Raw genomic sequence first — 15,621 nt, forward strand, 5'->3', positions numbered from 1 at the left:
TCAAATACTTGATCTGGTCAAAACATATACATAATGCTAACCTTTGACTGTTTCCTATCCGAGTCTAGATTTAAAATATCTTTGAAATACCTAAAAATCCTCATCTGCCCTTTTTATGATACCTTCCTTTGTCCCCAGCATCGCATAGAAGTTGAATAGGTCCATGGTGTGGTCCCAGCCCAGTCACTTCTTCTGACCCCCACATGTGTCTTTACAGGTTTGTTGAGCCCGACCCCAGCCACACCCTGGAGGAGAGAGTTGTGCAGTGGTATTTCGCCCAGCTGGATAACAACGGCAGCCATGACATCAACAAGAAAGAGCTCAAGCCCTTTAAGAGGTATCTGAAGAAGAAAGCCAAACCCAAGAAATGCGCCCGCAAGTTTACCGACTACTGTGACTTGAACAAGGACAAGGCCATCTCCCTGCAGGAGCTGAAGGGATGCCTGGGCGTCAGCAAGGAGGGTGAGTAAGGAAGATTAATGCAGAGGTCGACTTGAGTAGGAAGAAAGGAAACGGCATGCTCCTTGATGGCCTGATGTAAGCTGCAAGCATGCTTACAGAGTGTTGAAAACAGGGAGCAGGCACATACATACTTTTTGCCTTACTCCCGCATTTAGACTAGAGCATACTCTAAATGTACCAAAGACATTTTATAGACACTTTCCATGGACCGTTCACATGGATAGCGGATAAAAACAATTACTGCTGCGGGACCGGTGTCTGATCAGCGATGTCTGATCAGCATCATTATGTCCTCAATTACTTTGTTTTGGAGACTATTATTGTCAGTATGCCCTTCAGCAAGACACTTACTGTAGCCTAACGGTTATTTTATTCTTCAGCATACAGCAAGCTCTTGAGCAAAGCACTTATCCATCACCACCTGTCCACCATGCATTGTGAATGTGTGTAAATGAATGTATGAAAGTAAAGAGTTTTTTTTTAAATTAAAACTTCTATGGATGGTCAGCAAACCAATCGCCGGATTAATAAAAGTTAATAAAATCCTTAATTGTTTTAAGAGTATTCCCTGTTTTTTAAATGGTCAAACAAATGAGACACTTGCTGAAAATTTTAGGATAGCGATATTCCCACACTTTTCGTTGATGTTGCTTAGTATTTCATTATAATGACTTCATTAAAAAGCGATCTGTCATTTGGCGGGGAAGGAATGAACTAACTCTGTGATGAATGTGACAAACAGATGTCCTGGCAGTCCAAACAAGGTGCACTGACTGCTCCACTCAGCACCAGCTTTAATGCAGTAGGGTATCTCTAGACACTGTCTGGGCTCTGAGCTTGGAAAAACTCATTGTGGCTTCACAGTTTAGCCTTTAATAAAGATTGTTAGCATCTGTCAAAGGGCCTTAGACTAAGGCATTGCTGTCAGTTAAAAAGAGTGCATCTGTATAAAAAAGAAAGGAAAACTAATAATACTACATTTGCGAATGAAGCAAGGAATGCTTATTATTGGTTGCACACTTTTGATATCATACTGTCCCTGTCAAAGCTCCTTAAATAACTATATTATTAATCTGAACTGGAGCTCAGGTAAATAGCAGTTTTACCGATTTCAAGAGTTTAATCCTCAAGGAGCTCACTCGACACGTCCATATGCACTTTCAAATCAAGGAAAAGAAAACATGAACCATAATATGTGGTTTAGCAATACACCAGCATAAGGTATTTTTCTTTTAAACAGAGGGACTCGTACTGCATTCAAGAAATTCACTTTCACCCTGGGACCCAGTCTAATAAAAACATATTAATATTCCTGACAAGTGTGGTCCCATCTGAAACATTCAGGGTCCCAACCCACATTCTTTAGGAACAGTCGTAGAGCAGTATGAGACCCCCCCAGGTGGACGCCAGGCCATTTTGAAGGGTATGTGAGATGAATTATGGAATTTTAAAACAAAAACTGTAACACCATTCTCTCGGCCAGTCCATCAGATATGGGACAGCCAGAACTAATACTGTCCACTGTCCAGTGACCAGAAGGATCATTAAATAATATCTTAATTTATCTTAAATTACAGCTTAACATCAATCATCAATTAGTGACATTGTATGTTTTGTTCTGGTTTTTGTTTTTGTTTCTCTCGCATGCAGGTGGCCCTACAAGCAGCATCAGCCAAGGGACAAGGCAAGGGACAAATTTGTTCAGTAAGGCAAACTAATATGCTTCCACTAACCCTGCTTTGGCTTACAGTGCTGTATATCAGCTTGAGGCATAATCCATTAACTTCCATATTGATGACGTATGAAAGTTTGCACTGGAATAGTTCATCATAGATCATCTGTTCACATGCAAAGCTTTAGAAATGTTTATTACAGTATGATTCAGTTTGTGTCATTTGTGTGCATGGGTGTCTGTGTGTGTTTGTGTGCTGGTGTATTCTATATGTTTGCTGTTGTAGATGCAGGTACTTATACAGTATGTATGTACTGTATGTATACAGTATGGTGTAGCTACACACAGCTGTGCACTGTAGGTTATTTTATGTTCCCCTCAGTTGCCAATGCAGTCTGGCTGGTGGTCTTCCTATACTTTCATTGATACATTTAGACTCTGGTGTCATTACACCACAAAGACACCCATGTACCTGTCAAACGACTTCAAAAACGTCAAAGACGTCCACAATCACAACACCAGAGGGAGCTCCACAAATCACGTTCAACCCAGATTTGGCTCAAACAACGGGTTACACTTGTTCTACTGTTTTGCCACCAAAATGTTGCTACCAAAAGAGCACTTACAGGTGGCTGCAATTCGGAGCTGGCCCCTGTAAAAAGTCAAAGCCTTTTCTTTTTCATTACTATTCGTTTATATGATGTTTTTGCATAGTATTGTATATCTGTCTGTCATTAAATGTTTTGATGAATTGAGTACACAGGACCCCAATGGAAACAAGCCAAAGCGCTTTCTTGGGTATAATCCACTTAGCAGACCTTGTATTGAACTGTACTTTCCTGTGCTTTTTTTGCAAACTGCAAAAGTATTCAATCAATCAATCAAAGGTAGAACACGTACTGTTTGTAGTGCTGCCTTAAGCTCATTATGTGCAATATGTCCCCCAGGGAGTGGGGGTTCTGTCTTGGAAGAGTGGTGGAAATTTGCCCTCTCATGCCGGGAGACACAGTTTCAAATCCAAGGCAGGACCTAAAAGTGACAGATTGCAGCTTTAAAATAACACTGAGGATTGTACAGTGTAGATTGGGGTCCCAGAGATATAAAGTCCTATAAAATGGGGGTCCGTTGCCTAATGCATATCAAACTGGGGGTCCTTAAATTAAAAAGGTTGAGAATCACTGAAATGTTGTTTGTGTTCAGCTCTCCATCACTTTCTGACACACAGGTCTTTCTCCCTACTTGCTCTTGTGGAAACAGACAGCATCTGGTGACAGCATGGTCCCACTGCTCTGCTTCACGCTTCACCTCCACCCTCTCCCTCTCTCATCATTCACTTTAATCCTATGGTATAGCTGGAATGTTGGGGTTAGCAGCACTGTTCATCGTGGCTTCTCCTTCCCTCACTCTCCTCTTCATGCGCTCCTTCCTCGTCCTTCAGGAGGCTGTGCGATAAGGTGGAGGATGCGGATTAACAAAACAGGTCAAAGTGAATAAATAAGCTCCTGTGTACCTTGCTGCTGCTGGGGCCACAGTCTGGTTGCACTTCCCTTTGCTGTTGCTCACAGGGCAAACATTTAATTGTAAATACTTGAGAGTAGAGTGTGATGCCTGACTTATGCCTGGTTGAGTGGTGGTCTCGCTCATTGAAAACAGCAGCTCTAGAGGCTCAAAATGCAACTAAGTACAGTATTACTCACACTTAAGCCAAGCAAGTCATTGTCTGGATTGCAATCTTATGAACACGGTTTTCATTTTCCCATTTATGCTCTCCTCTTGAATTTCTTTCGAGTTGCTAAGATTTAGTCTCTTTCTTTCGGTTTTTGTCTTTCGGTTCAGTTAACTTAATCTCCCCTCTTTCATTCCTTGCACACAACAGTGGAGAAGTTAGTCATCTCGATGAGGATCACTCTCGCTTTCTGTCTTTCTGTATTTTGGTCTGTATGTCTTCCATCCATCTTTCTCTGTCGTCTGTTCCCCCCCCCCCAACCACCCCCCACCCCCCACCTCCTCTGTCGTTCCATTATTAGTCCCGTCGGTGCTGTTGACTCTGGCCGCAGCGCGTGCCTTGCTAAGCGCCATGGAGTGCTTAGGTCATGTGTTTACCCTGGCGCCACCCGCGTCGGAGGCCCGGAGAACGGAGAACAGGGGCTGCTTGGAGCGGGCATAACGTCAGGGGCCTCACGGGCCCTGGGCACGGTTGCCAGGATAAACAGCCACGCTGCTGTTGACAGAGAAAGGGGGCTTGGCCCTGCATGCCAGGGCCGGGTCTTTGCACATGCACGTAGGGAGGGTTTGTTTTTAAGCTGCGGTTGCCTCACCTTCATGGTTAGGAACTGGAGGTAAATGGTCTGACAGCTTTATACGGGTCCTTATGCTGCCACTCAGACTCTCCACTGGGCAATAGATGAGTCTGGATGGAGGGAGAGGAGAGGAAGTGAGGGAGCAGAAGCGAGAGAAAGAGATAGAGTACGAAAAATCTGGGGTGGGGGTGGGAGTCTGGAGGAACATATGGCATCATTCTGCCTTGACTAAGATAGACTGCCATTGTGTCTGATCAGTCAGGTATGCCTAGTTCTGTTTAAGCCTACCCAGCTTCACCTGTTTCCCTTCAACTCTTGATTGTTTTGCCAGGCATTAAATCTTATCACGTTCGGTCATCGTTCTGGATCTCATCGGCGCTGTCGGAGTGAAAGTGCTGTCAGGAGATATTTGCAGAAACACTCGCCTCTTCATAAGGGATTGTGGGCATGAGTGGGGTGGGGGTTATTTGGGGGGGGGGGTGGGGGGGCACATCTGTGAACGGCTCCTCTTTCTCGACATATTGGCAGCGACGCAGGAAAACATCTGAATACCTTGTGTGTGTCTTGGAGCGTTGGGCCGGGTGGCATCCATGACTCTGAGAGGAGTCTGTGGAAACCACAATGTGGGCCAGATTTGTAGCTGAACCCCAGGGCTTCCCATGCGCAGTAAACCATTCTCACACTCAGCCAACATTATAGCCAGTCAGTGTCCAAGCCATGGGAGACCAACAGGATGCCCGGATGTTGGTAAAGCCGCGCCAAAGCTTTGCCTCATCCACCATAACGAATTAAATATATTAAAAGTTAATGTCTCCATTAAAGTTGTTGGTGTGGGAGGGAGCTTCAGAGTTTATGATGTTCTCACCAATATACTGTCTAATCCCACTCGGGAAGACATACACATGAAACACATACAACATTCGCACTCAGGTACACAAATACAAACGCACGCACGCACGCACGCACGCACGCACGCACGCACGCACGCACGCACGCACGCACGCACGCACGCACGCACGCACGCACGCACGCACGCACGCACGCACGCACGCACGCACGCACACACACACACACACACACACACACATCCAGTTACACACACACATCCAGTTACACACACACATCCAGTTACACATACTCGAAATGTTCTACCAATCTCTTTTTAATGTTCTTCTTATTTTTTATCTTTTTTGGACCAAGAAGACTTCAGGTGGGCACTCACAGCATGTATCCTCCTTACACTGACCTGAGTTCTGCTTACAAAGCTTTTATATCTTCCAGGAATCTTGAGTATCAGTTGATATTGCTGGAAGGGCAAATTTGTGTTTGAGAGCCGGCTTCACCCTTTCTTTCCATTTAGTGATATTATATAGGGGCGTATAGTAAAACCTCGGGACCCCCTGTTGGTAACAGATCAGAGCGAGTTGTGATTCTGTCATCCCTGATTGTGGGTTTTATGACGACTGAGAATTAAGGTCTCTCCACTGCCCCCCCTGTACCTCCCCCCTCTCTCGTCAAATCTTCTCCCCTCTCCAGCCCTCCTCATCCTTGTCTTCTCTCTTTTCCTTTCACCACTCTTCTCTTTTCCTTTCACCACTCTTCACTTCTCTTCTCTTCTCTTCTCTTCTCTTCTCTTCTCTTCTCTTCTCTTCTCTTCTCTTCTCTTCTCTTCTCTTCTCTTCTCTTCTCTTCTCTTCTCTTCTCTTCTCTTCTCTTCTCTTCTTTTCCTCTTCTCTTCTCTTTTCCTCTTCTCTTCTCTTTTCCTCTTCTCTTCTCTTCTATTTTCCTCTTCTCTTCTCTTCTCTTCTCTTCTCTTCTCTTCTCTTCTCTTCTCTTCTCTTCTCTTCTCTTCTCTTCTCTTCTCTTCTCTTCTCTTCTCTTCTCTTCTCTTCTCTTCTCTTCTCTTCTCTCCTGTTTGTCCTGGCTGTGTCCATCATTAGGCGGGGATGAAAGAAGCCTTTTATGAAGCGGGCCTGGCACAGGGGCTCCAGGACCATTAGGGAACACCAGAGCTGCACTGACTGTCCTCTCAGAGCCAACGGCAATTACTCCACACCGCTTGTATTTTAATTACTGTGACGTCAGCTCGATATACCGCGCTCCGTCTGTTTTACATGTTAATGCACACTGGAAAAGGCTGCTGGAAATCAGACAAGGTGCATCTCTGGTGTCATTATGCTCAGAGTTGATGCATGCGGTACTCACCTGTTACTACAAACCCAAATGGACCCATAATGTATGAATAGTGCAGTAGAGTGTAATGGTACCGTTTGTCAACCATTACAGTACACTCTGCCATTACAATGGTTGTGTCACATTTTACATTTACAGTACAATGGCTGACACTCTCAAAACTAATTTATGATTTGTTGAATAGTTGTTGTGTGACATATCGCTCAACAAGAATGACGTATATTCAGCTAAAAAATGGACGTCGTTGTTGTCGAGCGACAGAGAAGGGCTGGGACATGAAGAGTTATGTAGAGTGGCAGAAAATCTGCCGCCATGTTTCAGAAACAGGAGCCAGTCCCTTGCCCTACTCCATGTCCTTTAGCCCAGGTCTCTTTCTACTGAGCCTGCCAGTATACAGATACAGGTATACCATGATTACCTGCTCCCAAGCTAGGGCTTCTTTATTGGACGTTCCCTTGTGAGACGAGGTGATTCACCGCCAGACAGGGTCCGCTTTCAGCTCTTTATCGCGAGTGGGGCCAAGGTGTCCGGGGAGAGACCTGGGATGCTTTGTGGTGTTAATGGCACAGACAGTGTCCTCAGTGACTGCTAGAAGAGAAGGTAGAAGAGCATTTGACACAGTGGAGCCTAGTAATTGCCAACGTGATTCATCACTAGCAGTAGATTGGGCCCTGTACAGTACAGTACAGTACAGTACAGTACTGTAAAGTACAGTAACAGAGACATCGATCTGTGTCTCAAGAAAGAGCCGACATGACTTCTGCTATAAGGAACAATGGAATGCAATGCAATGCAAATAGCCATTACAAAAAGATCACTGCGTGATTGTTGTACTGCTTTAATATTGCATCAGTGAGAAGAGTTTGTAAAAGTTTGTGTTACTGTAGTACTTATACTGTAGTACTGGAGAATATAATTAGAACAGTATAGAGCTTCACTGCTTTTTCCACAATCCATGGAAAAAGGTTCAGCTTAAAAAATCGTCTAGATCCTCTAGAACATCTTTATCTTACATCATCTTACAACCCCCCAATGACATCATGGATTTATTAGGTGAAACCAATTGCGGATCATAGCTTTTACCTGGATGGATTCACAGAGTCTGTCTATTTCATTGGAAGACCAGGTGGCCTTGATATTTTGTACATTCAACGTGTAGGTGCAAGCATCCACTCTTGTTGAGCAAATGTAGGGTAACCTAGCTACTGATTTATGTAGCTATTGAGTGATTTGGAAACATGTTATACTGTACACTTTTATCTGAGGGGCTCTGCAAAACCTCCTTAACTTTGGAAAACTGTAGAAAAGAGAGTCAGCTGGCAATCTATGTCATGGCCTTGATAATAAGCACTGACAGGAAGCACACCTGCAGCTCCCTGCCCCCACAGCCTAGTACACACGCACACACGCACGCACGCACACGCACACGCAGGCACACACGCGCATGCACATACACAAGCACGCACGCATGCACATGCACATGCACATGCACATGCACATGCACATGCACATGCACATGCACATGCACGCATGCACACACACACACACACACACACACACACACACACACACACACACACACACACACACACACACACACACACACACACACACACACGCACACACACACGCACACATGCGCACACGCACACAGTGTGTATGAGTTCTCTGGGGCCTGAGAAGGACCCCTCTGCTCCTCTGCCTCCCTCCTACAGGGAGAGGGGTTCTATTCCCTTCTCTGACAGCCATCTGTAAGCAATCTGGATTCTTTACCCATCTCCTTTCCTCAGATCCCAGACCTCCCTCTCTCTCTCTCTCTCTCTCTCTCTCTCTCTCTGTCTGTCTGTCTTGTTTAGACTTTGTGTCTGTCTCTCTTTCTCTCTCTTGCTCTGTCTTTCTGTCAATGTCTCTTCCGTCTTTCTTGCTATTGTCTGTCTCACTCATCTCAGTCTCTCCACCTCTCTCTGTCTCTGCCTCCAGCTGTCTCTTTCCCTCTCTCTGATTGATGCACCCAGAAGGACACCCATCCTGTTGTAAAGTATTCTGTCCCATGTAGCATGAGAAGAACGCCCCCACAAGCCAGTCAAGGTCCTTCAGAACCCTTTGAGCTGGTCTTTGTTGTACTCTAAACGTGTTTCCCCCACATGATCCCACAGTCAACAATTCCTCCTGTTCATGTACCACTGACCAAATTTATACAGCGGCCATTTGTTTGGAGGTGGTGACCACACTGTACAATATTGGCTGTCTTAGTGTCATCCCTGACACAATTTCCACATCTTAGCGTAAATGTGGTTAACGCCAGACCGTAAAACATGTAAAAATAAAGGGACGGTCATTGTTTGTGTTAACAAACTGCTACCTTTACTGGAAAAATTACCTGCGGCAATTTGACCAGTTCATCGGTTGAATGAAATGAAAATGGCTTTTAGATATTATCAGCTCCCTTTGAAGAATTACCAGCCCATGCTATCCTCTACTGAGTAAATATAAAAAATGGGGCTACAAAATGTAAATGGAATCTGCACAGTGTGTCTGTAAACTGTAATCCTGTTACAATATCACTTTTTTTTGGTTCAGAAGTCTTATGGCCTGGGGTTAGAAACTGTACCTGAGCCTGCTCGATTGATTCATGATGCTCCACTACCATTTTCCAGATGATAGCAGAGTGAGCAGTCCGTTGTTGAGGTGACTACGATCTTTGATGATCCTCTGGGACACCCTATTCCTCTGGGTGTAGAGGTCCTGCATGGCTGCCACCTCAGTCCTGGTGATTTGCTGCATTTTAACCATCCTCTGTAAAACCTTGCGGAGTCCATGCAAACCGTTCAGTCTGCAGAGGAAGAAGAGCTATTGTCTCGTCTCCTTGATGATGGTGCCCATGTGGTGTGGTGTGGCTAGGTCCTCTATGAAGTGGACCTCGATCGGAACTTGAAGCCGCTCACTCTCCACTGCAGACCTGTTATGTGGATGAGGGCATGTGTTCCCTGCAGGCTCCTGTAGACCACGATCATGCTTTGGTTTGCTGACGATGCAAATCCAGAATGCCGCAGCACACATGGTCCTGAACCAGACAACATATTCACATGTCTCTTTTCCGTAGCACTTTCCCTAGCACTATACCTGTACCCCTTCCTGCCACCTTCTGCTGTGATTGCAAGCGACTAACCAAGATATTGCTGTGTGTGGCTACATGATCGTGAACAGGGGGTACAGGAGTGGCCTGAGCACACATACTTAGGGGTGTCCCTGTGCTAACTGTCAGTGTGAAAGTATACCAAATGGGGTCTGTCTTTTGGGTATTCTCACATGTGTGTTGTTCCTCAGTTCTAGGTGGGAGAGGGCAGTGTGGAGGGTGTGGGTGATGGTGTCATCCATTGACCCATTTTGTCTGCGGGCACACTGTGTAGTGGCTTTAGTGTTTCGGGCAGTGAGGAGTGAATATGGGCTCCTTTGACCAGTTGTCAAAGTAACTAGGCTGAGAGTTTTTGTTTTCTTAGGGACAGGTACTGTATGTGGAATATTGTTTATTAGATTAGCTTGTTGCAATGCAGACTATACCTTTTGAATTTTTAAAAGTCTTTCACTGAAATGTCAGCAAAATCTGAATCTGTCAATCATAATATTTGATTTGATTAATTCAAATAAATGTGTGTGCCTGTGTGAGTGTATCTATCGGAGTTAAGGCATGACTTAACAAAACTGTGTGTTAACAAATAGTTTGTGTGTGTGTGTGTGTGTGTGCGTGCGCATGTGTGCATGCATGCATGTATGTGTATCTTTATGTCTGTCTGAATGAGCTAAGAAACATTGAGGAATGCCGTTGTCTTTTCTTGTCACGCAACTGTTATGTGTGCAAGCGCATCTGTGCATCGGATACTAAAACAGACGAGTAATGGTATTCCCCCCCCCCTCTGTTCCTCCTGCCTGTGTATTCCCAGTAGGTCGTCTGGTGTGAGAAGAGAAGGTTCCAGGAGCTGAGACAAGAGCAGAGGGCACAGAGGGAAGGCATCTGTACGCTCACTGACAGGAAAAGAGAAAGACGGAGCAGAAAAATTAAGTTCCTGAGTTTTTTTTTCTTTAAGAAAGGTGAAACACGAAAAAGAAGCAGCGCCAAAATATTTGCACTTTCTCCTCCCAATGTTTGATGTGTTATGTTTGTACATGTGTTTTGACGTTTATCTTTTTTTTTTCTTTTGATGGGACTTAAAAAAGTAAGTCTACATAAGGAAAATATGTAACTAAAAGATGTCAGACTCGTCACTGGAACATCAAGTACGTTATAATGTAACCCTATCACATTTGCCCTTTGTTTGCATTCAGCTCTCCCCATAACAACAAGTAATGGTGTTCAGCTATTGTAGCGATTAACTGTTGACTATTTCCCTACCTATTAAGTGTAGCTGCATACCAAGTAAAAGAGGTCCAGTAATGAGGACCGCACAGCAGGTCCTGTAACGTTCAACTAGGAATAGCCCAAATGTCCCTTCCCTAAAAACATTTCCCTAAAACATGAGTTCTGCTCCGTAGGTAGAGAAAGTTACGGGCAAGTAACTGAGAGTGTACAGTGCGTCCACACTGTACGTCCACACTACACTCTTGAGTTACATTAGCACTGAGGATTTTACTTTTTAGACCAATATTTCAAACAAATGTCTTCTGTAACTGCATATCACCTGCAATTATTGTTATATGAACAGTGCATATTAAATTAAGCTGTGAGAGTGAAGTTGAAAGTATTAGCACAGAGTTAGCTATACAAATATCTTTGCACTGTGTGGTACAATATAGAAATGGTACGCTTCAGTGGTGGAGAATGAGAGCCATGTGAGCCAGCCAGATGTTGGTAGAGAGTCTATGGGGTTTCAGCAGACACACCTGTGCTATATGCTTGAATTCTTACATGTACAATTCTAGCATTATACAAACTGTACTGTGCAACTGTATGTAGCATGTTGTATGTGAAACATTTCAACATACTACATTCAAACCATGCTGAAACCTGAATCGTTGGATTGTCGCTGTATTTAGGTTAACTCTATCTTCTTATGTTGGGTGTTTTTTTAATGTTAGTATTCAACACATTTCCAGTGAGAATTTTGACAAAGATGAAATCAAACTTCAATGTATTGATGGTGGAGGGAAATTCACCCTCTAGATTATACTGAGACAGCCTTCTGATCAGCCAGCAACAGATGGACATTCAGACAGCAGGGCATTGGCTTTTGTAAGTTCTTCATCATTGACAATCTGACTTCAGAGCTGGTTCCAAGAGCTGGTTCCAAGAAGTTATAACTTGGAAAAACTAAGTGTACTCCACTCGTAGATTCCCATCCAAAACATGCACTCACAGATCATCAGCAACCCCGCAGAAAACCTTTATATTTATCCAGGGTAGGTTTGTTGAGCAGAAATGCTATTTTAAGCACACACACACACACACACACACACACACACACACACACACACACACACACACACACACACACACACACACACACACACACACACACACACACACACACACACACACACACACACACACACACACACACACACACACACACACATACACACACACAGTACAACCACAGTTTTATACTGTTGACCACTGAGCAGTTCCACTGCAGTTGGGTTAAGTGTTTTGCTCAAGGGCACTTTAATGGTGGGTGTTGAGGGAGGGGTGAATGTTGGACAATCACTTCCTAACGTAACTTTTAACCACTGCTGCCCCTTCATTTTGTTAGCATATCACGCCATCAGCCATGCTGACCTTTTGCTATGGAAGGCGTTGAGATTAATTGCATTGTTAGCAAGATTGCAAGTGTGCAAGACGACGGCGCTTGTCCATGCGTATCAAAAGAACACTTGTTCCCTGCAAATATTTGGAGCGGCACCACCTAATAGTAGACATCGCAAATACCACCAGTTGTTAAAATGCCGGCGAAGGGTGTCCTATTATTAGTAGGGACATAGCTGAGCAGGGGAAAAAAGACTGTATGCTAAGTTTACGAAAATAAATAAATAACATGAAGTAATAATTGTTCCTCCCATTTGGACATGACTCTTTCTAAATTGGAAAGAGCTGAGTCACTGTTGTGGTTTGAATGCTAGTATGTTTTTGTTTGTGTATTTGTTTCACATATCCCTCGAGAGTCATGGCAGTGACTCATGAAAGTAACGCAAGAAGGCTGTAAATATGTAAATAATTTGTTCTTTTTTCTTTGTTTGTTTGTTTTACCATATTTCATTGTGGGGCTTGGTGTTTCTCACATACTTTCTAAAAGCAGTTCCATCCTTGTACTGGCTTTGTGTAGGAAATACAATTACATTTTGTTGAATGTTAGATTTTTTACGGTAGCAAAATCACTTCAATGAAACACACCATGCCTTATGCTAACACTGACAACAGGATTATTTTAGGTTTCTTTTTTTTTCTCATTTGAACATTTATGCTGACATCACTATAAATAGTATGTAGACCTGGAGCACATCACACTAGTATCACAGATTCAGTAGCATTTAATTTGACTTAGGTCATCTTTTGGACCGCATGACAGCATAGTTCACTGCCCTTCCCAGTAGTTCTCAAACAATTTGATCTATAAACCATAGCATCTTTGAGAGCCCCTATCAGGTCAGAGCCCTTGGAATCGTTTAACCCCTATTTGGTGCCCCTGTACTGGAAGTCTCACCCATCTTCTGTGTTCCTGGTTTGAACACTGGGTCTGTCTGCTGAAGTGCTTCCAGACCACGCAGGTCCCTGGATCACATGTGAGATCTACAACAACCTTAACAGGCTAGTTATCACTGCTAATCAGGCCTGTAGCAGAGGAGGCTCACAAATACTTTGTCAGTCACAGATTACTTTGATCGGGCAGCCCCAAATTTGAGTGCTCCTTGCCTAGAGTAGCTGTTTTCCCACTCCAAAGGCCAAGGAATGCTTGTCAGTACCATTTCAAATTGTCTAATACTTCTGTTGCTGTAGGCTCTTTGCTTCCACAGAGATTTGCAATGCAATAACCTTCAGTTCCTAGATCACAAACATTACAAGCAAATAATAGTAAGGTTTGTAAAGGTCAAAACCCAGACAGGATTTCTTGTGATGACCACATGGAAGATGATTGTGTAAGAAGGAATAGTCAGAAAGGAAAGTGGAAGCACAAAGAGAAAGAGTGGAAAACTAGCTAGCCTATTCTTTATAAGTACAGTAGCTTGTGTCAGCTCTATACAAAAATGGTCAGGATTTCCCCCTCTCATCTAGTTCTAGTGAGCAAGAGTTAAGCTGAGGGTCAGCATGATGCTTTTGACTGAAAGATTCTAGAAAAGGAAAAAGAGAAGCTACCTGCATACTTTCAACAATTGCAAAAAAAACGTAGAGTACATTTGTGGCAATTAATGGAAGTGGATGGATAGCTTCTCTCCTTTACCTTTGCTTCTAGTAACTAGTAGATTATCTTTTTAAACAAAAATATTCTCTGAAGGAATTGTGTAACATAATGTGGTAACCCTGTTTGGCACAGCTATACTACGTATGCTCTAATTTACTATGCCATGAACATCATGGTCTCGATACACAAGAAAAACAAAAGAAACTGGTGTTGATACCAAACTACACCCATTCAGATTGAGAATACAGTATTGATATTGTGCAGCGGACAAAGCATCTCAGCTACTACTTGTGCTGAAAACCTGAAGCGAAAGTAGCAAGCACTCTGGTAGGGATTGATGGAGCTCTATACTAACACCTAATGGTGAAGATGGTTCATTGCTTTTAGAATGGTCCCACTGAAACACTCACTCCCTGAATGCATTTCTTTCCCCCATTCTCAACTCGTAAGGCTGCAATGTTAGTCCACACAATTACTGTGATAGTCTGTTAACTCATGCTATAACACAAGGAGTTCACACACACACTCACACACACACACCCACACACACACCCCCACACACACACACACACACACACACACACACACACACACACACACACACACACACGCACACGCACACGCACACACAGAATACTGTACTTTCAACCAAATCAGCTGATTTTCATGAACTGAAAATAAATGTTTTTGAAAAACTATATATTTTTTGTCTTGTCTGCACCCTCACTTTTAAACTACAGGGCTGCCAACTTTTCAATAAACCTACAAGTGAGATATGATGGTATGAGCGCTGCAAATGTTTTTTGTGGCCTGTTTGGGGTTGCCGCCTACGGAGGGCCAGAGCTGCCATATTTAAAAATAAATAAAGGAATAAATGAAAGAAATGTAGAAATAAAAGTGCAGGTTAATTTGAAAATAAATAAATATTCACAGGAATAGACAAATAAATAAATACATGTATATTTATGTGTGTGACAAATTACTTATATTTGTATTAATTTCCAACTATTTATTTCCCAATTTATTTATTCAGCTATTAAATGTATATTTCACTTTCAAACATGTTTGGGGTCATTTTAACGTCTACTCAGGATATTAAGAGCACCCCAGACAGTTTTTAAGTTGCTTGATTCAGTATTTAGATATTTGATATTCATTGAATCAGAACCCATTCCTACACAAAGCCATTGTAACATCAAACTCCATTTTAACAATGTTAGATTCATTGAAAACACCGTCCTTGGTGACTGATATTGTCCTTCTAATATGTGAGGGGGCTGTGTTTTGTTTCACTGAAGAGGACGCAAGTGAACAGCATAAGTATGAACCATTGTGGTGCAGTGGTTTAGATACAGGGCTTGCAACTAGAAGGATCCCAGCTCAAATCCAGCTAGATCTTTTTTCCAACTTTTACCTGGCGCTTTAACCTTTATCTAATCTTTAAGTGAATAGCACGCAAGTGAACAGAATAAGTAAGAACCACTGTGTCAATCTCAAGCATACATATCCACTGTAATGTGGAATTTTTAAATTGTGAATCAAGTTTTTGGTTTTTAGTTAGAGAGCCTGCCTGTCAAGCCATAAATCCCAGGTTCGATCCCAG

At 43.2% G+C, this 15,621-nt stretch overlaps 1 protein-coding gene across 4 annotated transcripts in view; it reads left to right on the forward strand.

Moving 5' to 3' along the window:
- The window catches only part of smoc1 (SPARC related modular calcium binding 1), a 60,416-nt gene extending 45,702 nt beyond the window's left edge, over window positions 1-14,714 (forward strand). For 3 of the 4 annotated variants that reach the window (XM_080413323.1, XM_080413325.1, XM_080413326.1), the window contains 3 exons: window positions 218-462; window positions 2,113-2,166; window positions 10,569-14,714. In XM_080413323.1, the coding sequence (XP_080269449.1) occupies window positions 218-462; window positions 2,113-2,166; window positions 10,569-10,585 (316 nt within the window). In that variant the 3' untranslated portion in view covers window positions 10,586-14,714. The remainder of the gene's footprint in view (window positions 1-217; window positions 463-2,112; window positions 2,167-10,568) is intronic. The other variant, XM_080413324.1, reaches the window with a different exon arrangement.
- The last annotated feature ends 907 nt before the right edge of the window (window positions 14,715-15,621 follow it).

The sequence above is a fragment of the Gymnoscopelus braueri genome, assembly GCF_963280865.1.
Source record: "Gymnoscopelus braueri genome assembly, chromosome: 19".
Classification (NCBI taxonomy): domain Eukaryota; kingdom Metazoa; phylum Chordata; class Actinopteri; order Myctophiformes; family Myctophidae; genus Gymnoscopelus; species Gymnoscopelus braueri.